The sequence below is a fragment of the Zonotrichia albicollis genome, chromosome 15 (genome assembly GCF_047830755.1).
Source record: "Zonotrichia albicollis isolate bZonAlb1 chromosome 15, bZonAlb1.hap1, whole genome shotgun sequence".
Classification (NCBI taxonomy): Eukaryota; Metazoa; Chordata; class Aves; order Passeriformes; family Passerellidae; genus Zonotrichia; species Zonotrichia albicollis.
The window spans coordinates 6,677,097-6,704,096 of NC_133833.1; the positions used below are offsets into that span (position 1 = coordinate 6,677,097).

Sequence of the window (27,000 nt, forward strand, 5' to 3'; positions counted from 1 at the left end):
CTGCTGGGGGCCAGTGCCTGGGTCTCAGTTGTGGTCTCTTGTCCCCAGTGCATCCACCGTGACCTAGCAGCCAGGAATGTGCTCATATCAGACGGACGGGTAGCCAAGATCTGTGACTTTGGCCTGGCCCGGGACATCATGAATGACTCCAACTATGTTGTAAAAGGCAATGTAAGTTATTGAAATGGGCACAAGAGAAGGCACAAGGGTAGGAGGGGCTGGAAAGGACAGACAGGGTGTAGCATAAGCTGCCAGCTTGTCCCAGTCTGCAGGATTCTCTGCTCTTCCAGGCCCGCCTGCCCGTGAAATGGATGGCCCCAGAGAGCATCTTTGACTGCATTTACACAGTGCAGAGTGATGTGTGGTCTTATGGCATCCTGCTCTGGGAAATCTTCTCCCTTGGTAAGAAAGCAAGCTTGCAAACCCCTTTTGTTTTCTGTGGCTCACTACTGCCCTAATGTATCTGCAGAAAAATTTCCAAGAAAGGAGGAAGGTTGACAAAAATCTAGGTTTATCAGGGCTGTAAAACACTGTGTTATGTTTCCAGAGGGACCATTCAAAACAAAGAATCCCACACCATTTCCTCTAACTCAGACCTCCCCGATGATGCTCCAGGCTGCCTCTTCCCACCCCTCAAGGCTGGAGTGTTGAACCCTGTGGTCTGAGAGCCACCTCTGCTCCTTTTTCTGTCACAGGGAAGAGCCCCTATCCTGGCATGGTGGTGAACAGCAAGTTCTACAGCATGGTGAAGCAGGGATACCAGATGGCCAGGCCTGACTTTGCTCCCTTGGAAATGTGAGTGGATGCACTGAGATTCACACAGCAGTGACAGGGGTCTGGCAGCAGGTAGGGACAGGGGACAAGGCACAGGGACCTTGTCCACAGCTCTGCCTGCTCTCCCAGGTGTCTGCCTTGGGGTTAAGCATGGATCCTACCAGCCTGCTCCTTCTATCCAGCATCTCCTGTTTGGGGACAGGAGGATGGGAACACTCACATTATCTATCTACATTCCTGAACTTGGTGGGGTTTTCTTCTTTTTTTAGTTAGCTTCTTTTGAGTCTAGGGTTATGAGAAGACAAGCCTGAGTAGGCTACAGGAGGTAATGAGAGTAAGCCTGAAGTCTTGATGGCATAAAGCTTCTTGTTGATTAGTTTGCTCCATCCACTCCAGTGCTCACCACTCCCTGGAGCACTGCACTCACCATGGGATTTTTGGAAGAAGGAACTGCTCAGTTCTGTGTCCCTGACATGCAGAGTGCTGCAGGGAAAGCCTGGGGTTGCAGATCCCTCCAGCAGCACCGTGCCACCTCCCTGTCCCTGTGTGGCCCTGCAGGTACAGCATCATGCAGGCGTGCTGGAGCCTGGAGCCCACACGGAGACCCACCTTCGACCAGATCAGCTGCTTCATCCAGAAAGAGCTGGAGGTGCATAAGGAGCAGGTGAGGACCTCTGGAGAGAAGGGGGAGGATCTTTCCCCCTATATGAACACAGCCTCTGGACACATTTTGTGTGATATCTCCTACCATAAGCTGATGGGAGCAGTGTAGTGTTGGTGGGAAGTGCAGAGAGGCATCCAGCTGAAGGGTTAAGTCAAAGAGGGCTGCAGAAGGAAGCACAGCTTCTTGGCAGAAACCTCAATGTGACAGGCATTCATGCACTGCCCCATTCCCCTGGACCTGCTGTGCATTCTCTCAGGACCAGCTGGCCACAAAAGCACAGGCACATGCCTGCCCTCGCTGTGAGCCCTGCCCTGTGGGCACAGCAAAGAGTGGTAATGCCGTGTGAGCACATCCCCAGCTGGTCACCTGCATGGGAACAGGTGTCAGACATCAAAGGGACCAAAACACACAGGGTGTTGTGTTTCTTCCTTTTCTTTCAAGGACTACACCAACCTCCCCTCCAGTGCAGAGGAAGACAGTGGCTGTGACACCTCTGGCTGCTGTGAGGAGTCCTGCGAGCAAGAGGAGAGTGGGCAGCCACTGCTCAAGGGCAACAACTACCAGTTCTGTTAGGTGGGACCTTCACCCTGGGGCTGATCCTTGTCCTGGCTCCACAGAGCTCACCCTAGGACACAGACACCTTCTGCTTTGGCCTTCTCTGTGCTTGCTGAAGTGTGGGTGTTACGGACTCTCTCACCAAAAGGAGAGCAAAGACACCTTGGGGTCCCTGAGTCTTATCTCACACACAGCATAGAGCTGTCAGGATGGTAACAGGCTCCATCTCTGCAAGGTACACAGAGGTCCCCAGCAGCCACCTCCCCATGCCCCAGAGAAGGCTGTGGGAGTTTGGGTTTTGTGGTTTTTTAAAAAATACTAGTCACAGCCAAGGAAGATATTTCCAGTTGTGTCACTCACATTACTGAACCCTTGAGTTTTATAAGAACATCTTGAAATATGTCTTAGCACTGAAACTACTCCACACACTCCCTTTTTTTGATGGTTCTGCTCTCTTCCCTTTGTCAGTCTGACCCTGGACATTGCAGTGTTTAGAAATAGGTAAAGCTTCTACATAGCATTAAATATGCATTAACCCTACACTTCCTTGTGCAATCCACCTCTCTGCAGCTGATGCTTCTGCAGGGAGTGTTTGGGTGAAGTGAGCCACAGAGCCAACCCCAGGGTTATGTGAACTTGTGCCTCACTAACAGGACAGGACAGCTTTCTCAGGTAAAAGACAGCAGAAACAGTGCTCTTCCATGAGAGCCCTGAACACAACCCCAATCCAGGAAAGAATGGCAGCTTAAAGAGGTCTAGAAATGATCAGCATTACACATATCCTACAGAACTTCTGAGTTACTGAGCATGTAGCAATCACTGCCTTTGTCACTATGACAGACTTGTACTAAATTTCCTTAATGTACTTTTAATAGTACAGCTGAGGTGATTTTTTTTTCATAAGCTAGGGCCTAATACACTTCAACCTATTTCTCAGCTAGCTCTTGCTCAGTGTTACTACTGCCCTGGCCACCCAGTCCTGTACACCTACCAGAAGTAGCTAAAGAACCTTCTCAGCTTCACCTGACTCGGTGGGTAAAGGATTTCTATTCCAGGTACAGGGAAACTGCAACTGACAGGGCTCAGGGAAACTACAACTGCACTGCAGGTGGCCTTTGTCACACTCTGAGCAATTTCACTGTGGGCCATTTCTGATTCTATTAAACCTGGTTTTATGCTAACACCAAGTGCTTCATTCTTCCTTACTAAATGAAAAGCTAACGTAACTCTGTCAGCATTATAAAAAATAAAATATGTTTAACAAAATGAGTCTCTCCTAGGGCTCTAAGGACTGTTCTCAGAGGGGAACAGCTCAGAGCAGGGGTGATGCACTGGCCTACCCATTCACCCTGCAACTCTGTTCCTCAGTACCAGTTCTCAAAACCACTCATTCTTGTGTAACACAAAAACCAATTAAAAGCAAGGTTTTAAAGCTCTGAAGTAGTCCCTGTGCATGGATATAATGGAATGCAATTTCAGTTGTGATAATGGAACATCTGACAAGTCACCATGTTGCACATGGCAGCAGTCTCTGGGGCAAGTGCAATGGCAAAGGCAGGGCAAATGCAGAAGAGATTCAGCAGTGTTTGTGCCTTTTCTCCTGGAGCCATCCAGCTTTTGTACACACACACAAAAAAAAAACCAACCCAAGTCACTTAACCACAGTTTCACCCCCAAAATTGGAGATAATTTATTAAACTTTCTCACTGACTGAAAAAAGTCACTAATGTCTCTTATAATAAGTTAATGTTCTTAACAGAAAAACCCCAAGCCATGATTACTGCATTTGCTCAGACTCAATACATTTACTTTAACAGTACGGTACTAAATAGGTTCCCCTTCACAGAAGGGAGTTTTCAACCACACTGCAAGCCTCAGAATCTTCCCCACTGCTCACTCAGACAAAATAAACTCCCAAGATGGCAACTTTGCAGTCTGGCATCCTACTTGTTTCCTATGTGTGTCACAGCAAACACCTTCACCACCAGCCATGGGCAAAGGGAGCTGCAGCAGCCACAGCACAGCTTTGCACCCACAGCCCCAGGTGTTCCTCAGGTGTGCTGCACAGGCAGAGTCTGATCCTGACTCCTCTCAAGGGGCTGACAAAGCAACCTGGGCAGCAGGAGACTCCTCTAACCCCCAGAGTGCTGTGGGAACATGAGCAGGAATACAGAACCCTGCTCGCTCTGGTGACACTGCATTCATCATTCCTCCTTGATCCTTTAGACAGTGTTTGGATGCCCCTCCCCTCTCCACAGCACTTAAACCATCCTCCAACGCCTCAGCTGCCCTGGGGCTCAGTTCTTACCTTACTATACAGAACACTCTCCTCTCACTGTACCTTTTGGCTTCTAAATTATTAGTGCTCATGTGAAGGGACAAACAATTCTAGAAACTCCCTGCAGCCAAAGTATTCACAATCCTGGACCAGGAGTGCAGCCTCCAGGGAAGCTCCCCAGATACAGCATGTTAAAGCAGCACAGCTCCTCCTCCTCACGACTCCTTGCAGCCAATGCCTGTGAGAGCTCTGCAAGTTTACCAAGCAGGAGTCAGTATCCTAAATTCACCTATTCAGAATGTTTTGGGGGAAATTGTTGTAGCCATCTACCATTTATGCCTGGTCCCACACCCCCAGCCCTGCCACCAATAAGCACAAAGAAGTCAGCAAGCAAGATTCAGAATTAAATGACCTGTGTGTGCTTGACCACGCACACTCCCTGCTACCAGCAACTCCTCTGCAGGGAGGGCAACATCCTACAGCCCTGAACAGCAGGTCCATCACGTGCCTTGGAGGCAGCTGCAGCCTTCTGCAAGGGGGTGACAGACCCGTGCTCACAGCAGCTATCACGATCCTATGGAAGCACAGAGCTCTTTGGTCAGTAACAGCAGTCAAAGCCACCAGCATCACATCTCCAACCTGTGGAGGTTGATAAAATAAAATAAAAAATAAACTCTCAAACCAGACAGCTGCAAAAGCTGGCTCAGCCCACCCATCCACACAACCAGAGAGAGAAACCAGCTCAGCAACCTCCATCCTCCTCCTGCTTCACCTCTTCCTCCTCCTCCGTCTCCGTTTTGATCTGGGCCACGCCGAGCCGGTAGAGCGCGTCACGGATCACCACCTCCCCAGGCTGGCAGCTCTGCACGATCTCCTGGATCTGCCTGTTGACGATTTCCCTGCTGGTGAGGAAGTCCATGAGGCGGTTGTAGAGGTAATAGTGCGTGGGGTTCTCGAAGGTGATGGGCCGCTGGCGCACGGTGCTGGTCCGGCTGTCGCCGATGGCGGCGGCGATGGCGCCGTAGGGCTCCAGCTCGCGGCACAGGGCAATGCAGCGGTGCCGCGCCGTGGCGTCCCAGGGGCTGCTCTGCTCCGCGCCCGCCTGCACGATGCGGCGCGCGCAGGACTTGGTGACGGGGTGCTGCAGGGAGGGCTCGGCCACCGTCACGTCCACGCTGTAGTGCTGGTCCAGCAGCTCGGGGCAGGACACGTACTGGGGGAGACACACAGCAGGTGGAACAACAACTTTCCCACAGCTGAGGAGATAAAATTACTGGCTGGCCAAACTCCAAGCAACACTATGACCCAGGACAGATGGAGGGCTAAATGATCCAAGCTTCCCCTGCATGCCACACTTCCTCCTCACTTGTGTGCCCTCAGATAATCCCAAGGCATTAGGAGCACCCTAGGAGCCATCTTTCTCTCTGAAAGAAAGTCTGAAAGAAGTGAGTTGCTGTGTCAAAATAAGTGATGTGCTCCAAAGTTCATGATTTGTGCTGTTACAGTGCACTCTCAGCACAGCTCTTCCTTTTAAGGACAATTAATCAAACACAATCTCCAGGCAACACCTAGTACATTCTGCTATACTTAGGACTGATGCACTGGCAAAGCTCAAATCAGGAGATACTTATCAGGACAAATTCATTCCTGGCAGTGCTCAAAACCAGGCTGGATGGGGCTATGAGCAACCTGGCCTAGTGGAAGGTGACCCTGCCTGTGGCAGGAGGGTGAACTGGATGAGCTTTAAGGGCCCTTCCAACCTGAACCATTGTGTGATTCTACAAAATTATCTTGAGCCACAATGCAGGTTACTTATGGGGAGAGGGTGTTAACTTTAATCTCCCTTGCTCTCCCAGCAGCTTTTCCATGCTGGACCGGCACAGCAGAGACATAACTAACCGTTGGAGGTTCCATGGGGTCAGAGAAGCAGCCCTGGTTCTTCCCCCACATCTGGGAAGTCAGGCCAGGCCAGCAGAGGTCTGCACACAGTGCCACTGAAGAGGCTGAATCAACAACATACACTGGAGGCCAGTGACGTGAGGATACCAACAAGTCCACGTGATCCCGAGCATTTTCTCCTCTTACTATGTACTTGGAGCCACACACAACCTAGAACAAAGAAAGGATTGACATCAGCAGCACAATAAAATTAAAAACTTACAGAAAAACAATCTAGTCTTAAAAAAATCCAGCTTCCTTTCACTAACCAGACAACTAGTTTCTCTAAAGATACTCTGTTTCCTCCTCACACACATTCACCTTGTCATGGGGAATTTTCCAAGCCCTGAGGAACAGGTTTCATTCCCAAGGCTCAGAGAAGCCCATTCCATTGCTTCTATTCAATAAGGAAGTTCCATGCTGTTAAGTCAAATAATGAATAGCCAAGGAAGAAAAAATCCACTGTGGCTCCAGTCTTCCCTACCTGATGTGGACACACTTTGTAGATTTTCCCTCCTGTGTGATGAGCAGAAGATGGTGTAATGCTTGTCCCATTCTGTACAAACTCATAGAGAGCCAGGAGGGAGTAGCAGAGCTCATCCTAGAAAAGACAGGCCCCAGAGAAAATGACTAAAATTAACAGACTCCTGCAGAGAGGGAAAAGGCAGCGTGCAAGGTCTCCCAAATCCTAATTTGCACTTCATCCAATAACTTCCTAATCCCACACTCAGCACTGTGAGGATGACAACCAATTACACAATGCTGAGCCAGTGACAAGGTAATTACAGGCTTCCTTTCTTCTAGCCCACAAAGGTTCAATTTATTTCACCATGTGTAAATTATCCTATAACCTGCTGGCACCCATCCCTGCCCTTGGTGCAGTCAGATGAGAAATTAATTGTCTAGGATGGCAAGAGTGGATGAGGGAAAGACAGTGAAGAACAGCTCCACTCCTGCAGGCTTGTCTGTGGGCAAACAAGCCATTACCTTGGTATGTGATGCCTCCCAGGGGATGCCACACTGTGTCAGAAAGCTCTGCAGCTCTTCCTCACTGTAAGAGTTTATCAGCTCAGGCCTGAAGACTTCTTCCTGAAGGAGCCTCACCAAGGCACTCCCGTTACCTGCAAAGGCAGGAAACAGCACTCAGCAGTCTCAGCACTCATTCTCAGGAAGGGAACTTACCAAAATAATTTCTTAAGAAGATGACAGAAGCAGAGATTGCACAACCCACAGCCAGCAAGAGAGAGCTGTGAACAGTCCTACGTGCAGAGCACGTCACAGAGCACTTGTCTTGAGCCCTTCACTGCTGAGGTCACCAGACTGAGCCCAGCATAGCTGCAGACCCATAAGCACTCATCTATCCTGTCATTTGTAACCTTTAAATGACTGATGGGAGGACAACCAAGTGAAGAAGAGCAGAGATCAATGTCACAGCAGCCCTTGGGCTGAACAGCTCCAGGCTCAGCCTTCACATCTCCCTGGCTCTTTCTCAGGAACTCCACTTCCACAAAAGCCCACACAGCCCTTCTGCAGCCCAGCTCTGAAGCAGCTGCAGCCCTGTCTGCAAAGCCAACTCACACACTTGCTAAGCCTGCAAAGCCAGTCTTCCTTCCTATACACAACATCTAAATTCTTAAGGGAACCAGGTGCTAACTGATCTTAGCTCTCAGATCTGAGATTATTCCTCTCACTGCTTCTTGTTCCATGCAGTCAATATGACAACTCTGATCAGGACTACCACACCACTCTCCTAGTTTTTTCTTAAGTTCTATAAAAACTTATTCACCCTTTATTGAGATTGTAACACTGAGATACCAAGCACTACCAGCAACTTCCACACTCCAAGTATCAGTCTAACATGACACAAACACTGACTGGCATTCAAGGTGTGCATGCATCCCTCTGCAATCAGACCCTATCTCACCTGGGGTGCAATGCTCTCATGTCCCCCATGTTTCAAATGCATCAGAGCCCACTAGTGCATCCAAACTTCACAGGAAAAGCCAAGCCTCAAGTAACAAAGCAGCCTGGGAACAGCTGAAATCACCTCAGTGTTCCTGTCTTTTCTCAGTGTCATGCAATCAGCTATTCTTAATGTTAAATATGGCCAAGACTGAAGTCACCAACACATCAAGCACTCCCTTAATGGGCACAACCTGAGCCATTACCTGGCACTGGCTGTGCATGCAGGTTCTTGTCCTTCTCTGTATTGATCACCACTGCTCCTCTCATCAGTGGAGGGAAGAAAGGAGCAACAATAGAGGCATCAAACTTTGTGATGGGGATGCTAGAAGGAAAAGCCACCTGCTCAATCACCTCTGTCTCCATCGTGGACCAAAAGTCTTCCACGTTCACTTCACTTGATGGCAAGTATTCTGGCCAAGTAAACTACAGAGAAGAAAGAAAGAGTGGTCAAATACAAAACCCACAGTTCATTTGACAGTTCTGTGTCAGTCTCACTCATGGCATGAGGACTATCCAGGAGAATGTTTAGCTCAAATATAACAAGATGATTTCAGTCTCCTAAAGCTTCCCAATCACTTGGCCTCAGGTAAGACTCAAAATGTACATGTTTGACATAAAAGCCAGCCATGCTACGTTCTCCTACTAGGGCTTTTTTCCCCATTAGAGAAGACAGCACCTCAGGGAAACCTGAGGAAAAAAGGAATGTGTTCATGTCAAGGGAAGAAGACCAAATTCAACAACTTCCATCCAAGGTTCCTCCTACCCAAGGCTGCTGGACAAAAGCTGTGGTCCAGGGACAAAGGATCTCATTTTCCCTGAACTACACATCAACACCTCTAAGAGGAAGCACAGACATTGCTGCTCCAGCCACATCCTCTTGTCAGGCATCAGCAGAAAACCACTCACAAAGGCCTCATGTACTTATTGTGCATCATGAAGACCAGAGTCAGCAAAAAATCATTATGATCTGCTTTGAACACAAACAGGATGTGAGCTGTGGGAAAAACCTACCTCTATATTTTTCAGTGCTAGGACATTTTCCGTATTCCTCTGGGCTATTTCCACCTTGGGGGTTATGCCACAGATTCCACAGATCATATCATTGTAATCCCGGACTGTCAGGCATTCAAAAGCCCAGTAACCATTGCACAGCAGCTCCTGGAGCTGAGCCTGCTCATCAGGGCTCAGGCTTTTATCTGAAAAGAGAACATGCCACTGTTACAGTTTTCACATCCTGAAGCCACTGAAGAGGTAGTAGGGCTTTCCTACACAGGATAAAACCAAACCTGCCCTCCAGGGAATTGTTACAAAGAACTGGTCATAGAGGTACTGTTTGGTTTAGGAAGTTATTTAACAGAAACATAGACTAAAATAGGTGAGGTTTGCCTTTTTATAACCTAACAATCATCATGAGGTCACAGTTTGGTATGTTATGGTAAAAAGCAAGAAGGAAAACTCACCAGTTTGCTCCTGAACAGAGTCAAGGATGTTGCCAACAACCACTCTGGGATCCTCTCCAAGTTTAATATGGTTTCGGATTGCAAACAGAAGATCCAAGCTCACTAACAATTTGTTACCCACATTGAAAAGGCCTGCAGTTAAAACAAGACAGTTATTGTCTGTAGGGTTCCAGACCTTCCTCACAAAGAAATATATTCCTTACTGATACACAACACACTCATGAGTACAGTTTAGAGGACAATGGAAACACAAACAGTGCTTCTGCACCTCTGAAATGCAGAGATCCCTGCTGAAACATCAGCTCCTTTCACAAACTTGTCTGTTGTTAAAAAGATACAAGGAACAGCTGTCAGTCCATCTCACTAGCCAATGCCACCACACAGCACTCTCCAGAGATGTCTCTGACCATGATCTCAGGGGCTGCCTTGCAGAACTCAACATTCACAGACACCTACACCAGGGAATCAAGGCAAGGCCTTCCTCACCAGAGCATTCATGTGTTTTCACTCACAAATATAGATTTACTTTCAGAATAAGCAGAAGCAATTAAAAAATAATTCAAATTCAGTATACTAGGGAAGGGAACAAGCTTTTCTAGTGCCTGGACAATGCCCTGATACAATCCCAAGGCTTCCAAAGGGTTCAGACTGCAGTCATGCTGTATGGTCACATTTCTCCTACCTGTGTAAATGTCAGTGAAGCTATGGAGGGCCAGACACTGCAGGTTCAAGCACACTTTGACCTGAGCTGTAACCACCTGTAATCTATTGGCTGTCAGCAGCCAGCACTCCTGAGGACCAGCAAGGGAACTGCAACACACAACAAAAAAAACCACTCTGAGTGAAGCCAATGGGTTTTTTAGTCCAACCCTGCAGTAACTTCACACATTCTAGTTGACATGAGTTCATTATTATGTAAATCTAAGCCAGCTCACCACATCGTATCACACCAGAAGAAGTTACATTTTAAAAGAGATTTCCCAGGCAGAGGCAGGTCATAGCTCACATTCTTTTAAACAGCACTAGATCATCCCTTCAGCTCCATACACTGGGCACCTGCTATTGCAGAGGTGGAGAAAACCCTTGGCCCCAGCTGCCCTGGGAGAAGTGTCTGTACTGATCACCACCATAGCTGTGGTGATCAGTAACACATCCCACCAGCCTGTCCTGTACACAGAGATTCAGAAAGGTCTGCTCCTCTACAATGTAACTGACAAGGGAGAAGTTCAGACAGGAGAGTGCCAGTGGCTGAAATACTGCTGTCCACCTGGGAAAACAGGAACCAAAGTCAAAGTCTCCTCCTTCCCACTGGCAGGCACATGGGAGAGTCCCACATACAGAGCACTGCAAAGCAGCCAGGCACAGACAAGGATTTACAATGCACAGGCTGGTAAGACCCATGGTGAGGGACAGGGTGTGAGACTGCTCTGTTCTGAAAAAAATACAGAACATAAAAAGTAACTCTTCTGGAAAGATCTCAATTAGTGCTAGCCTGACCAAAGCAAATATCCATCCTTCATATCAATAATTTATTTGTGGAAGAATAAAACAACATTAAATTCCCTGACATTTTGCTGTAGGAAAAATTTTAGATCATATTTTCAGCAACAGGAGAATGTCTGGCAGACTAAGGGAAGAGATATCCTACAGGCTTTCATTCAAATCTACTTAAGGCAATCTAGATTATTTACTAAAAGTTTCTTAAAGTCCTTCAGGTTTCAATTTGGGTATTTGTTCCAAAAAGCATTCACTCAAGCACATGTTAAGAAATGAAAGGAATGAAAATATCATAAGCAAAAAGACCCACAGAGGAAATACTCAGACCAGGGAGAGAGAGAAAAAGGAAATCACACAATGCACATCTGTAAACACACAAGTTTTCCTCTCTCAGCCTCAAATCATCAGAATGGAAAACAAAGAGGGGATGACTAATGAAAATACTGTTTCAATAAGAAAAAAGTTACATCTGGGCTTTGCAGTCACTCTTTGATCCTGCCAAACCCTTTCCAACACATCTAGCTTACTCAGTGTCACTTTCACCAGCTTCACTACCAGGGGCCAAAGCAAATATTATTTCAGGCAGACCCAGAACAAAGAAAATCAGCACGAGTTTGAAAGAGTCAGAATGCAAAGCAGCATCTTACTTGTGTCCCCCTTTGAACAAGGGGCTGTTACAGAGGAGGCACTGCACGCACGGAGACTCGTAGTAGTTGGACCAGGAGGTCTGCTCGATGGTCACAGTCTCCTCACTCACGTTGGACAGGATGAGCCTGGAGCTGTTGAGCTCGTGGATGAGGGTGAAGATGTCAGCCAGCTCGGACTCGTTCTCGGGGATCTGCATCACCTTGCGCAGCAGCTGCAGCGTGGACTGACGCTGCGTCTCCTTCTGCGCCGCCGTCAGGGGCTCGCTGGTGTTCAGCACGCCCGGCTGGCCTGCACTCACCTCCTGGGGAGCAACACAGCCCAACAGGCAAGCATGGTAATGAAATAGTAAGCCCAAAGAGGTCATAAAAGGCAGCAGAAACACAGCAGCCTTTGCTCTCAGTAAACCTGACTTCTACACTACTGCTGAATCATTGACGCCACTTCAAGCTCAAATTACTTCAACAAGAATAGTTTATTACAGCCAACTCCTGCAGTGCCAAACCATCACAGATTGGCCAATAAACTGTTAAGTGCAGGGGTTGGGGATCCAGAAGGTGAGGATAACCACCAACAGGCATACAAACACCTCAATAACCCTCATCACTCGAAGCCCTATTATCACTGTCTTTCTCCACAGGCTCAGGGCAGGCTGCACAGCTCTCCAGAAGCTGGAGGAACCAACTAACAGAGAACTGGGGGCTGTGATACACAGAGCACACTAATCAGTAACAATTGATCAGTCTACAGTCTACACTTCTCCAACACACACCATCAAAACAAAATGCACAAAGACAGGAGAACCAAACTCCAGGTTGTGCCAGGAGAACAAAGAGAACCCAAACAAGCTCATTTGTTTAATCCCTGAAACTCTTGTTTCAACATTTCAACCTGGTTTTCTGACTAGTTCAGCAATGAGATAAATGATCAGTCAAAAGCTCAGAGACAACAATTAGCTGTGTGACAGGAATGTTAAACAGATCTACAACCAGAAAACAAGAAAATCTAAATGAGGAAGAGACAAGCCACATGCCTCTCAGAATGGAAGCTGAGCTAAGCACACTGCTGTTCCTTACACAGCTGTTTGTGTGAGTTTCACACAGGCCATGTCTGTTTGTTTGCATCTTTAAAGCAATAACGAGACTACTAAACAAAGTTATGTTCTTCAAAATAAAAAAAAGGCAAGTGGATGAGTCATTACTCCACAGACTAAAATTCTGCCTATTTGCTGAGTAGGTATTTCAGCTAAGAGCAGGAAATCTCCTTTTTTTCATTTTTTTCATTTATTGTTTTAAAAACATGACAATTCAGTATAAGAAAAGCTAACCTCTGAGGCTGCAAAGGCAAAAAAACCCTCCAGAATTAATTACATCCACAGAGAATAGCAGACAACTGAAAACATATTTATACATCAGAAAAAAACCCCTACATCCAGAAATAAATTCAGGTTGGAAGTAAAATTGTCTACAAACCCTGTCTTAAAAACAGGAAGATCTAATACAAGATGTACCAACTTAACTGACACCAGCCCCAAACTGCTCACAAAGCAGAGCATACTTGGGAGTTTCTTGATGAAGTCTGAAGTTCAACAAAGCTGACACAGCAATGTGGTGACTTCAGGGTCGATTTTCCCAGCATGTACTGACACAACAGAAGGATTTTTAAGTTGAGGAGACACCCAGTGGTAGAATTGGGTGTGCTCATATTCTCTCAGCCTGAAGCACCACTGCTACAGGAATTCATCATCACAGATATTTTAAATAGGAACCATTCTGTCAAAGTTTATCATAATGAAAAGAAAAAAAAAAAAAGCAAAGCCCAAACCATGCTTGCATAGGGACTTGCAAACTAAACTTGTCTGCCCAGCTCACAACAGACGTGATAAAACAAGCCAGCTTGAACCTTACCAGGGATTTTGCTGTTTTCTCAGTCCTGTCTTTGGCAAGGTTGTATCCACAGCTTGGGCAGATGCGTGGCTTGTGCCTGTTTGTATACACATAACTGCAGGAGGGGTTCTTGCACTTCCCTCTGCCACGTGAGGTTGCCAATCCCAAATCCTGAATGACACAAAGGAGATGTTTGCTGATCTTGACTTTTAATAGTTGGGTTTCATGATCTTAATGGTCTTTTATTTGAATGGCTCTATGATTCTAAGCCAACAAGATTCTAAAAAAGATTATTATATGTTTTATCTCCACTTCCTAACATCTTGTTTAAACATCAATAGCAAGCCCTGTCACGTGGCACAGGACCCTGTAAGTAGCACTTAAACATTCTGGGGCCAGTTCTCCAGACCAGAAGCACATTAAATTCATTCAGAAACCCCTGATCCTCCCTGCTGAACTCAAGGAGGGCACGAGGATTCTGCATGGGGACATGAGTTAAATTCATCTCTTAACAAGGCCCTGCACAGCCATCCTGGACTAGGTCTAGAGATGACAAAGCACAGACTATTTCATGTTAAAAACAAGATGTATTTGTGTCAGTCAGTAAAACAGAAGTCCCACATCATTCTCACCCCAGAGAGGACACTCCCTGTGGCAGAAGTGAAATAGTTTTTCACACTATTTGAAAAATTCTTACCAAAGTTACCGTGCAACTGTACTTGTAGGAAGGGAACAGGTCTGGTTTGACCTCCACAACTTTAACCTGAGATGCCCTGCTTGTCACAGAACTGTGGAGCTAGAGATTGAAAGCAGAAAAAACAACACACATCAGACACCTATCACTAAATACATGCACCAATATCAATATCTATTAGCATTACTGCCCCCAAGAGATCGATTAATGTCCATTTAATATCCCAAATACCATAAGACATTATTTTGCATGCAAAGGCATTACATTTCACAGATTCATTTCAGCACCTTGGCATACTGAGTCATATTTTACAGGTGAAAAGCTCAATATTCAATATTGCATGTCAGATTATCAAAGCACCAGCAGATCTTTCAAGCATCTTCTGGAAGTAGCTGGGAGGTTCCCAAAGTAACCAACAGCAGGATTGGCCAACAGCATCTCTCAGCTCAGTTCCCACACTCAGCCACCAAGCAGTCATTCTGCTATCCAGCCTTATCATAAAAACAGCCACTCACACATCTCATCATCATAAGGCAGATACATTTTTTGTTCTATTTCTCACTCAGGTGATATCACTCACCTGGGAGAAAAAAGGAAAAAAAAAAAACCAAACAAAAACCACAAACAAAACCCTCCCCCAGAAAAATCCAGGAAAATAGTTTGCATTTGAAGAACAACCTTTTGCTCCTCAGCAGTTGGTGGCTGCAGAACTGACTGGCCCAACTGTTTCAGTGTACTGGGTTTCAAGCCTGATGTTCTCACAGAAGAATGCTTGTCTAGAAGGAGGAAAGAGATGCATCAGATTAAATGTGAGAAAACAGGTTCTGTTTCTTTCTGACATCTTTGTTAAGTGCCACTATAGTCATGTGAGATCTTTCCTCTGAGCTTGAAATAACCCAAGCAGGTGTTTCATGGCCCATTTACTCCACTCAGGCAGAGACAAACTGGTTTTTTCCTAGCATTAGTAACCACCTCCCCTGAAACCTATCTTATTATTGGCAGACACCACTTCAGCAAGGTGAGGAAAGACAACAGCTCCCAAAGCAGACAGAGATGCTGCTTTTACCAGCACTTGCAAAGGCCTGCCTGCTGCTCAGCTGCTCTGTGCTGGCTTCTCTCCCCACGATGAATGGAGCAGGCAGAATGGCTCGCATGGGTCTGGCTGCAGCCAGCAAGGAGGGCTTGGGTCTTGGTTTGCTCTTTGCTTCTTGTCCCTTGTGTGCAGCAGCTGTTGCATCAGTTCTGAAAAATAAGAGCTACAAGTGGAAAAATATTCCATCTATTTCCCCTCAGCTTCAGTTTTCCACTTTTCCCTGAATTGTGCTTTGTTAGCACACTAACCACAGCTATTGCAATAGAAAGAGAGACAGTGCTAAGGCTGCATCTGCCCTGTAACTACAATCTCTCACTTAAAGAAAAATATTAGTTCTGATGGACAAAGACTCAAAGGAACAATCCTGAACTGGCACAAAACAGACAGCAAACACAGTAAGTTTTACAGGAAGCACTGCCAACAGCCCTCAACTTCTTGGACTAGTCCCATGAGCACACAATAGACATCATATGCTCCCATAACACATGGAAAAGTGACTCACCCCACCACTGGCTTTTTCACAGAGGCATTTGGACTCAACACCTCAGAAGATGTGGGCATTCCCAGCCCTACACTTCCTTTCTCTGCCTGCTCTGAGGAGGGATCCACTTGCTGCTGGGCACTCCTCCTGTCTTCAGCAAGCACATTATTTGGGAGAAAGTGTTCCTCAGAGATGATCACCTCCTCCCACTCCATCTCAGGCATCTGCCCTTCACCAGGCACAGCACTCAGCAGCTGGCTGACAGCTTCAGAGCTCTCCAAGGCAGACTTGGAAGAGCTCTCGCTGGCGGCCGTGGGTTCTGTGTGGGCTGACTGCTGACCTCTTTTAGCTGCTGGAGTTTTGAGAGAGGTGGCTGAATTTGGCTCAGATTTGCTTTTTGGTTGCTTTTCCTGGAAACAAGGAGAGAGTCACATTTCAGAGCTTTTAGCTTTCACAGATAAGCAAGTCCCCTGCACATATGCCATGTTTCCCATGGCCTATTTAATGTTGCATCAAAACACCAGAATTCGACGTGTTTAAGCAGTGAATTGTATGGGAATAGACAGCATCTCCTACAACAGCAAAGGCCCTGCTAACATTGTATCTGCCCTCTTGGGCCTTCATGTATTATTTTTAGATGCTGTTTACTTTGAAGAATCAATCTTTCTTAAACATCCTTAAATATCACCATTAGCATCAACAGCACAAAGTCACCCACCAGCCTCTGTAGCAAGGGCCCACCTCCCACGCTCCCCTTTCATGGCTTCAGCTCTCTGATGCTGTCTGTTCTTCCACATTATTGAGCAATCAAAGGGAGTTAAGACAGAGAATTTATATCTTTTGGATACATGCTTTCAAAAAAGCAAGCATGTGAGCCAACCAGAAAACAGGATTAGTTAGGAAGATTTTCTGATTTTAGGAAAAATGTTAGTTCCAAGACCAAGGCTACAAAAATCATTGCACTGGAATCAACAAGAACACTGAACTGGAATATGGAAAAATATATCAGAAATGGAATCCAGCAGACCAAAGTCTCAAAGACAAAAAGGAAAGCTCCCTCTAAAACTTTCAGTTATAACCAGGGTAGGCTTGAACAGCACCACACATGCCCTGCTCAGGCAGAATCCAGAAATACTCTTTGCATTCAGCCATCTCTCTACCTCAGCAAGTTTACCAAACAAAAGTGAAGATGTCACCATCACTATTTGTATCCTACCACACTGGAAGCTCAGCCTTCAGCTCAGACACCACAGAGTCTGCAGGCTGCCCAAAAGAGTTCTCATCCCTGAATTTTAATGGATCCAGACACAAAACAAAGGAGGTTCAGAAGAAATCCACACAAAGCCACTGAACGTCAATGCCAATCTTCACACTGAGAACATCCTTTAAATTGTGCCTGAGGAGTCTTGCTTCAGACAGAAATGCACATCTGTTCAGAGCTGAGTAATTACCAGGATAGTGCCAAGGTTTAAGGATCAAGTGTGTTTTTCTGTACACAGCTAGTAGAGATGCCAATAACTTAAGCATCATGTGGAGAAAGACTTTTCCATTCAGACAAGCTTCACAACTCTACCAACACCTGGAAACTTCCTTCCAGTCAGAGGTCAGAATATCATGATCAGACACATGGCCATGAGACAACAATACCCAACAGCACTTCAGCTTCCACTGGATCAACTTTATTAACAAGCTCCTAAAGGATCATACACCTCCTCTAGTTAAGAGTTATTCCTCCTCTCTGTTAAAAAAACAATGTTGAAAGACCACAGAAAACTAAATTTGTGGAAAAACTTCAAATGTTGATATTAATTACCACAAAACAACTTCCCAAGCTTAGTTGGGGCTGCAGCAGGAGGAAAGGCAATGCCTTCCAGTCACAGGAGCTGTGCAGACAGAGGGCCAGAAGCATGTGTATCCTCTCAAAGAGAGAGATTTTAGCAAATGCAGCCCCATCTATTCTAACAGATATGAGCAGCATCTTCACCCAAGCTGTGGTGATTTCAAGTCTCACCTTGGCCAAGTGTCCCTGCAACAGTGACTTGCTCCAGCACATGCACTAGAACACGAGTGCAGGGATCATTTCTGGTGTATCTGACCTCCTGTGCTAGATCTACAGGTCTAGAAGTATCACAGGCATTCACAAAACCAGCACTTCTCGTCTCAAAGTCAGGAAAAGACAGACAAATTTACCTTTGGAATCCACTTCCCTCCCAGGAAGTTCCCACACGTTGGGCATTTTGGTGGCTTATGTCTGGTGACATAAGTGAAGGAACAGCCAGGATTGGTGCAATTTCCATGTCCCCTGCGAGTATAGGTGGTTGTCTGAAACAAGAATTGTCAAGAATTTGCCTACAGACCTGGAAACCACAAAGCTGTGCTGATCACTTCTTTTTCCTCATATGCACCTTACAAATGCTATTTGGCAAATGACCAGCCTTCCACTATTATTCATTTTACTGAACAAACACCACACAGCTGGGTCAGCACCAGGTGAGTCAGCACCACAACTACTGCTAGTCTAAATGCTCAGTCTACACAATAGCCTCTGGTATTACCAGAATTTACATCAACCTGCAGAGCAGGGATGAACAATGCACATAACCTCCTGGAGAAACTAATCTTGCATTTACAGTGATGTGAAAGTTCTTTTTGAACATGAAAAAGTCATAGTAAGATGGCATTAAAATGCTTCTAACACCAATCTACACTAAGACAAAATGTGATTAACACTCATGACAACACAGCAAAAAGACTTGAAGAGAAGCACTCATGATGCAAAGGCAGTTTTGTCTGTAATTTGTTGCTGTATGGGATGGTCAAGTGTTCCCTGGTCCTTCACTGTAACTTGCTATGAATTACTGAAACACGAGCAGCATCACCAGGCACTATTTATACAGACAACTAAAGTAGGACATGTCATCTGTGCCAGGACAACTGCAGCAACACACTTGAGTTTTTGTCAGCACAGCACTTCCCAATATCCTGTTCCCAACACTCCCAAGAGAGCTGTTGTACTGTAACTCCCTAACTAGGTACAGATTTTTTTCTAGAACTGCAAGTGCTGCTGTCAAGGAAATGAGTCAATTTTAACCAGATCCTTCTCAGGCATAAAAACCTGAGGTATTTCCATTCTCCCCAGGACAACTGGAAGAGCATCACACTATGCACCACTATAAATATCTGCAGTGTTCCACCAGCTGGAAGCATAGAGAACCTGGAAAAAAGGATTTGATGCTAGCTTACATAACAGAAGGAGCTGCAGTACTGACTGTACAACGAACTCCCAAAATGGCTACAAAAACACAGGTGGCTAGAGTGGTTAGATCAGTGAAATAATACTATTCTTCCTCATGCAACAGGCCACACAGCCTTTAATATGGTTTCTCAAAACCTCACGTCATTGCTCCCCTCCTGCCAAAGCAAGAGCTTCGGAGTTCATGTTTTCCTGCCATAAGAGCAGACATGCTCTTGTCCATCCTCAAAGGGATGGACACTGCTTTTTATAAAGAGAAATATGCATCCAACTCGTGGATGGCTACACAGGAACTGCTGTTGGCAAGATGTGTTGTGATAGCTTTATCTACTCCACCTGTTTCCAAGAATTCCCTGAGGAAGAAGGCAGAAGAAATGGGCCCTGTAAGACACTGTAGAAGTCAGAGACCCTCTTAGCCTATTCAAGACATAGCACAAGGGACAAGAAATACATCAAGTGATACGGCAACTCCAAATTGGATTATCTTTAAAAACTGAACCGTGAGCAAAACCTTCCCTCTAATATCTTTAAGACAAATCTATGATAATACATCCAAACTTTAACTGCCATACAAGACACTGAATTTCTCACCAATTTAATTGATGCAGGGTTCTCCACAACAGAGTGAGCTGGCAAAGGTAACATGATAAACTGTGTCGCAGGTGTGGAGGAGCTGCTGTCTTCAGTATCCTAAAATGAAATCAAAGGGAAAATGCATGCAGAAAAGAAGACATGGTGACCCATATTCCTCCCTGTCATGAACATTAATGTGTCTTAAGGAGTGCTGAGACCAGAATATAAGATAGAGCAGCAATCATTTCAAAAGCAACAGCCTTACCAGATTACTCTGGAAATTACCAAACTCCTCAAACAAAACAGAAAATCCAACTCTTCACGGACTAAGGTTTCTATGACTGATCCCTAAAACTCCAGCTTAAAAGGACTCCCTTCTACTTCTCTACAATCAGGAAAACAGCTATCAGGAGTACAGCAATAGCATTTTTTCTTGCCAAAATCTTGGGAGTGCAACTGCAGAACCCAATTACTGGCACTGCAATACCTCCAATATTGTTATAACAAACAATTAAAAGAACTCAGTCATGTTAAGACAATTGATATCACCACAGGGCTGTGGTGCAGAGACAACTCAGTCAAGGAGTTACTTTTATATCATTCATTAAAAAAAAGAGTTTTTGTTCCTCTCAGCATTGAGCATCAGCAAGTTGGGCAATCAGAGGATCTCAAGTACAATGGGGGAAACAGCACTCAGATGTTTCAGGTGAGAACTGGCAGGAGCCTGAGTGTCACTGGACAAACTTACCCTCCCAGTGACCACGGTCACCACGGACACCCCATCGGGCACCTGGGGCCGGGCCACAGCGATGCCCCCGTTGGAGATGTCAGTGGAACTGCTCACCAGGGTCTCCTCAATAACCACTCGTGCTGCCTGGTACGGCTGCCCTTCTATTTCCAAAGAAGCCTCATCCAAGAGGATCTCTCCAGCCACTTTCTCTGTCACAGGCCCAACATAGTGAGAGAGAACCTCTGAGGTAACAGCTTCTTCTGCAGCCTCAGGCTGGGCAAAGGCTGCCGTGTCCTCTGCCAGCCCCTCGATGGCGATGCACTGCTCCGAGACGCTGGCCCGGCCCGAGTCCACAGAAAGGATGCTCTGCACGGTGTCACGGGGCACCCTGGTGACATTCCTGGGAGCTGCCAAGCCTTCAGAGGCTGCTGGGCTCTGTGTCACACACAGCTCCAGAGACTGCCTGCTCCTGTCCTCCTGAAGACTGCTTTTGGGAATAATGATATAATCGGAGCGGGGAAGAATCTTGCGGAAGCCTGGAATGTCAGGGATCACTGCAGTTCGAGTGGATGCCTTGGAGTTCTGTGGGCAAAACCAGAGCATGGAATAAATTAAAATGAAAAAAGAGATTCAGTTCTCAATCCTGCTATTTTAGTGCCTAAGGTTCAAATGGTTTCCTGTAGTTTGCTGGGAATTTTTCCACATGACAGAGCCTGCAGAATCCTACTCAGTTCTGGTTTTATCACCTACCTTACCAACACTCACTCTGATGAAAGGACACAAAAATATCAGCCATGAGCAGGTACCAGGCATATTCATCCTGGATTACAAACCATCCTCCCTCAACTCAACACAAGGCAAAGGCAAAAGGCAGTGGCCTCACACCACTTCTCTAAAGACTGCCCTGGGCAAGGATACAAACTGGAATTTGCAGTTAAACAACTCTCCCACACAGGGCTATGTAAGCAGGGAACTGCCTCTCTCCTCAGCAGCCAAAGAACTTCCAGGAAGAACTCACCGGGTCCAGTCCCTCTTTCTCTAGCTTGGCCTTTTCCAAGTAGTAGCTCCTTTCAGCCACACTGAGCAACCTCCAGCTCTCACTGATCTTTTTGTTGATTTCAGATTGAGGGAGGTGTGGAAGCTCTTGTTGTACTTTCAAGTAAATATCATAATAGTAGAGAAGGTAAGCAGATCTGAAACACAACCAGAAATTAAAATATTAAGGTCATTCTATATAAATTCCTTGAGGAAAAATAAATCCACAAGGTTTAGGTTTGTCTCAAGGTCATGTGACAAGCAAGTTACATTTAATGCATTTTTTAACCAAATGAAAACTCTCTGAGGGGAACCTCAAAAGAAAAAGAGAACCTCTAAGGGCCAGCCTAAGGCAAATTATGGTGGGGTAAACAAACTCTAAACTGAACAACAGCAGCACCTGTAAAGAATGTCTGAGAAGGCCCAAAGTGCCAGGCTGATATTTCATATACAATGCTTTACACTATGAAGTGCTCCAAATCCACTCATGTCAGAAACAGGGAAAACTGCTCCCATACCCTACAAAGGAATCAAATGAAGGCAGAAAGAACTTACCGAGGTTTCTTGGCTTTTTCTCCATGATCACCAGTACTTTTATGTTTCTTCTTCTTCTTGGATGGCACCGGAGAGGTGTAAGTGTAAGTGCTCTCTATCTCCTCCATCACCACCGTGACCTCAGCGCCATCATAGGGAGCCTCCATGGCTAAAACACATTCTGTGTTATGCTCTTGCCAAGTTATACAATGTTTCTCCCAACAAATAGCGCTTTTAATCACTTCAGTAAACTGACAGCAGTGTTGGCATCTAAGTCTGACTCTAATTAAATCAAGGTAACTATGTGTTCTCTATGTATCTAGTTTCAAAAGGAAACTTGTATTTCTACACCCTCAATACCACCAGTTCAGGACGGATACATTAATCCACGTTCTACAGCTGCAATTGCACGGGGAACTCTCAGGTCAGTTTGGTGACCCTGAGGAGACGCACACTCAGAAGAGCTGCCTGGGGACAAGGTGCCACATCAGGGCCAGGCTGCACAGGCACGGCCGGAGGCTGCGGGAGCCCCGCAACCCTCACGCACCGTCAGCTCCCCGGGGCTCCCCGCTCGGCAGCGGTGACGGACGGCTCTGGGAGGCAGGGAGGACACAGGGAATAAAGGCAGCAGCACCCACGGCAGCACAGCCCTGGCACGGCCCGCACCTCGGCCGCGGCAGCCGGTGATGCCGGGCGGGTCTCGGGCCGTCACCCCCAGCCCCGTCACCCTCAGCTCGGTCACCCCCAGCCCCGTCTCCTCCGCACCGCCCGGGGCCAAGCGGAGCGGCGCGGCTCCCTCGGTCCTGCTGAACGTTTCCGCGGTGCCCTCCCAGATGTCCCCACTCACCGGACAGCTCCGCGGCCGCGCGGGCGGACAGGCGGCGAGCTGTGGTCACGTTCCCGCCGGGGCGCGGCGGCGTGGAGGAGGCAGCGCCGGGGCCAGGGGCCGGCCGCGCAGGGGAGAGCGTGCGTGCGGGCGGTGCGGAGCGGGCGGGCTGTGCGGGGCGGGCCGCCCCGGCATGCTGGGCCGGCTGCGGGCCGGGCCCGGGCGGAGGGGGGCTGCACCGGGGCCTCCGCGCCGGGGCCGCCGCCGGAAGTGACCGTGGTAACGGCGTCCGGGGCATGGTGGGGCGGGACGGCGGCCGGGAGGGGTCAGTCCTCCTGCGCGTGCGCCGCGAGGCGGCGGCGCGCACGTGCGCGGTTCCCGGCGTTTTCCGTGAGGGCGGCGACGCGAGAGGGCGGGGCGGGGCATGGGCAGTGCGCGGCGCAATTAATATTTAATTAGCGCTTAATTAGCGCTTGGTTTGTAACGGGCTCGGGCCCAGCAATGGGAGTGCGTTCTGCAGGAATAGCATTGAGCTGTTCGGTTCACAAGTGCGTGCAACTGTCAAAAATAGATTTGAAACTGTTGTAGAACAGTTGATAATTGTTAAGCATTGTTAGTTGGGTTATTATATTGTAAAAGGGGCTAAAAGGGTCGTTATAAGAAATACGGTACGCAATGTACCGTGTTACACCTCAGTAAGGTGCACTGCTCTCCATGCGAAACCAGCCAGCCTGGACAGAACTGTAATGGCGAATCAAGCGCCTTTAACCTTCATGCACATGAAGGATCCAAACAGAAACCAATCCAAAGGGACAAAAAACAGGATAAAAAAGGGGCTTCTGACCCAGTGAATTTGTGCCGCTGGGTCTGGAACATCGGGGGGCATCACTACTCAAGAAGCCCCAGTGCCGGTGTTGCGGCACCCTCGACGGGAACGCTCCTGCTCGGCCTGCAAGCCCCCATGCTTTAGGCCTTTTTTTATTATAATAAATGCTGAAATTACTTTAGTACCAGGAGTGTGTTTCTGTTTCTGCGCTGTCTTCACGTGTTTCTCTCTCCTGCGCTCCTTGGAGCAGCGCTCCAGGCCCGGCCCTTGCCCTGGTGGAGCGCAGCACCCGGGGCAAAGCGCTGCTCCAGGCTCTGGGGATGGCATCCAGCAATCACAGAATCACAGGTTGGAACAGACCTCTGAGATCACTGAGTCCAACCCATAACACAACACCACTGTGTCAAACAGACCATGCGTGTGCCATGTCCAGTCTTTCCTTAAACATCTCTCAGGATGGTGACTCATCAAGCAGCCCATTCCAGTGTCTAATCATGTTTTATGTGAAAAACATGTATTCAACATGAATTATTAGGGGAATGTGAGTCAGAATATAGTACCTCTACCAGTATTATATAAAGAAGGCCCATATTAATGAATACAGGCTAGTACAAGCTCTCAGAGTTATTAATAAAACAGTTTTCCAGGGGGGTCAAAAGCAGAAGAGCCAGTAAAAATACTGCTGAAACCTGACTGGTAAGGCAGAAGCAATATACTTAAAAATGAGATGCTAGAAAAGGGTTAGAAGAATTAATAGGTAAATTTGTGAAGAAAATCCTCTTGTTGTTCATCCTAAACTTCCCCTGGGACAGTGTAAGACTAAGTCCTTTCATTGTGTTGCTGGTTATGTCACTGTAATACATATAGACAGAATTTTAAAAATCAATTAGAAAAGTTAATCAAAATAATTAATTAGGGACATTACATAATTTCCAAGGGTTACTTGGGAACAGAGGCTGACCCCCACCTGTCAGGGACTTGCAGAGATAAGGTCACTCCCAAACCTTCTTTTCTCTGGAAAGTTTCCATACACGACAAAGCAATTGTTTTCTCAGTTTTCATGAATGTTAAAACTTAGTGCTTTGCTCCTCACGAAACAAACAGCCCCATTAGGCTTTCTACCGATAGCTCTCTTCCTTTGAACCTTTTGGGAAGCTAGATATCGTGCAGCTATTGCTTGAACATGTTTTTCAAATTACACATTTTTGATTTTTTCTGTATTCATGTCTATTTCTGCAATTTACATCATGACTTCTAACTTTAGGTTAATGTAAACCACATCTATCTCGTGCCTCCTCTGATTGTGGAGGAGCAGAAAAAGGGCTCCTCTCACCGAGCCAGTCATTAATAAACCCCACAAAGCAGTGATACAACAGCCAGTATTCAATCTGCAAATGGTTATTTATTCTCCTGAAGTCCTGCAGTCATTTCTGTGCTCTGTTAATGTTTATATGATAATTTGAGGCAAGCTGTCTGTTCTGCATCAAACACTCCATCCAACCCCTCTACTTTTCCAAAGCTCCATACTTTTAATCAGATCAATACACAACCACTAGAATTTTCTTGGAATTATTACCTAGCCAAATATTTGGAACAAAATGGCTGGTTGACTTAACAGAACAACTGAAAGAGAGCATTTTCTCTTAATAATGTAAGAGAAAAACACTTGAAGGAAAGCCGCCATGTTTCTCTCATTGTCCATGGTGGAGTTCTGACCCTGCATGCTGAGGATGGCATTAGAAACTCGAATTCTTTCCTAAATTGGGCATTTTGACTTTTCTATGGACGTTTACATGGCTTTATCTCAGTAAAAAAAAACTACATTAACAAGATGTAAATTATTTTAACTGCACGGTGCTGGCACTTTGAGGAGCAGAGGAAGCAGCTGTGTGTGTTGTGAGCCCGAGGAGGGTTACACAGGAGCCCTGCTGTGTCAGGAGGGGAAGGGCACTCTCTCCCCAGGACACTTCATGCATTGTTACCTCGGGAAATGAAAGGTATTGGTGGCGATTACAGGGATCTCCCTCTTCATTTTCCTGACAAATTACAAGGGCCTCTTTGAAGGAGTTCAAAAGACAGGCAGGCACACAGAACTGCAGCAGGTACCAGCCTTTACCTCTGAAGAGTTGACTTCAGAGCCTGCTTAAATAGACGAGAAGTCGTAACAGATCATTCAGCTATTCAGTAGCAGTTCATGCAGCTCCAGCTCCCCCACCTGCAAACCTCCCAAAGCTCCATGACTGCCCCAGTTCAGCCACCACGATGTTGTGTGAGTGCTGTGGGGCAGAGGTGTCCTCTCAAAAATGTGATTTGACATCATCTCTGTATGTCACCTCGAAGAGCACCAGTTTCCAGGAGGCTTTTGTGACCCCATCCCCTGAAACAAAAGCCAAATGAGACTGAGACAGCATGGCAGCAAGGAGAAAAACACTGCCCAGGGCTTGGGGGATTCATCTTCCCCATGGAGATGGAGAGCTTAAACCCCCATGGGCCCTGCTGTGGTAAAGAGGGTGTGTAGGGGATTTAGGAGTGGCCAGGGGAAGCTGCTGTCAGCTGTAGTCACCAGGGACAGTTTCCATGAGTCCTTCCAAGCTGCTTTAAACCTCCCTGAGATGTGCTCTGACGCTGCACTGGTGACTGTGAGCACTTTCTTTCCTCTGAAAGTAAAACCCCACTGAACCTGCCCCTCTTTCTCTGCACACATCTGCCTCAGCTCCCATGTCATGGTGCCATCCATGGGCTGTGTGCTGGCAGTAACTGCAGGGTGTGAGAGCAGCAGCCAAAAGACTGGAGACATCTGTCTGACTGCTGAAGGGTAAAGGAGCCCCTTTCCCTCAGAAGTGCTGCAATAAAGATGTTACTATTTTTAAAATGGCACCAGTGGAAAAGCAACAAAGGGATTTGTTGTATTTCTGATGAATTCTGGTCTGTTTGAGAGCTCTTTGCAAGAATAAACATCAAGGATCTCAGAAATGTTAACATTTTCAGTGTTTCTGGTTATATACACAGGTTTTGGGTGGTGGGAGTAACAAAACAAAACTTGGGCTGTTACTGAAGTCACAGCACAAAATCAATAAGAAAAGGGACCAAAAGTGCAATTTAGGCATCAAAAGATCTCTTATGTTATCCAAAACAAAGCATACATTAAACCAATAGAGTTATTGCACCAGTCTCTCATTTAATCTTCTAGGATCATAAAAATTTCAATTTCTCTGTGAGACCATTCTAGCCACACACAGCACTTGGGATTTTTGTGTTTATAAAACAGAACCCACCTCTCCTTTGAAATTGCT

General features: G+C 46.6%; 2 protein-coding genes across 3 annotated transcripts in view; one reads left to right on the forward strand and one right to left on the reverse strand.

Annotated features, from left to right (window-relative positions):
- CSF1R (colony stimulating factor 1 receptor) overlaps positions 1-3,429 on the forward strand; it is a 19,808-nt gene extending 16,379 nt beyond the window's left edge. For both annotated transcript variants that reach the window (XM_005483656.4, XM_014264778.3), the window contains exons 17-21: positions 49-171; positions 291-402; positions 696-795; positions 1,333-1,438; positions 1,880-3,429. In XM_005483656.4, the coding sequence (XP_005483713.2) occupies positions 49-171; positions 291-402; positions 696-795; positions 1,333-1,438; positions 1,880-2,011 (573 nt within the window). In that variant the 3' untranslated portion in view covers positions 2,012-3,429. The remainder of the gene's footprint in view (positions 1-48; positions 172-290; positions 403-695; positions 796-1,332; positions 1,439-1,879) is intronic.
- HMGXB3 (HMG-box containing 3) lies at positions 2,902-23,207 on the reverse strand. Its single transcript, XM_074552310.1, has 21 exons — positions 22,903-23,207; positions 22,077-22,224; positions 21,505-21,679; positions 20,505-21,068; positions 19,775-19,873; positions 18,121-18,252; positions 15,952-16,340; positions 15,423-15,598; positions 15,035-15,132; positions 14,360-14,458; positions 13,684-13,833; positions 11,779-12,080; positions 10,317-10,444; positions 9,635-9,766; positions 9,186-9,370; positions 8,378-8,597; positions 7,197-7,330; positions 6,694-6,810; positions 6,171-6,380; positions 5,044-5,484; positions 2,902-4,910 (listed from the first exon to the last, which is right to left on the reverse strand). Exons 1-21 carry the CDS (start codon positions 23,177-23,179, stop codon positions 4,605-4,607), a joined length of 4,482 nt encoding a protein of 1,493 aa, XP_074408411.1. The 5' UTR covers positions 23,180-23,207; the 3' UTR covers positions 2,902-4,604.
- Positions 23,208-27,000: the final 3,793 nt, after the last annotated feature.

What these genes read in the sequence shown, in the direction of transcription:
- HMGXB3 (XM_074552310.1), bottom strand. Translation starts at nt 23,179, where the DNA reads ATGCCCCGGACGCCGTTACCACGGTCACTTCCGGCGGCGGCCCCGGCG. An exon ending in GAAAAAGCCAAGAAACCTCG is followed by an intron (nt 21,680 to 22,076) that starts GTAAGTTCTTTC and finishes GTTGTGTTTCAG; the next exon opens with ATCTGCTTACCTTCTCTACT. An exon ending in ACAGTTGCACGGTAACTTTG is followed by an intron (nt 13,834 to 14,359) that starts GTAAGAATTTTT and finishes TGTGTCATTCAG; the next exon opens with GATTTGGGATTGGCAACCTC.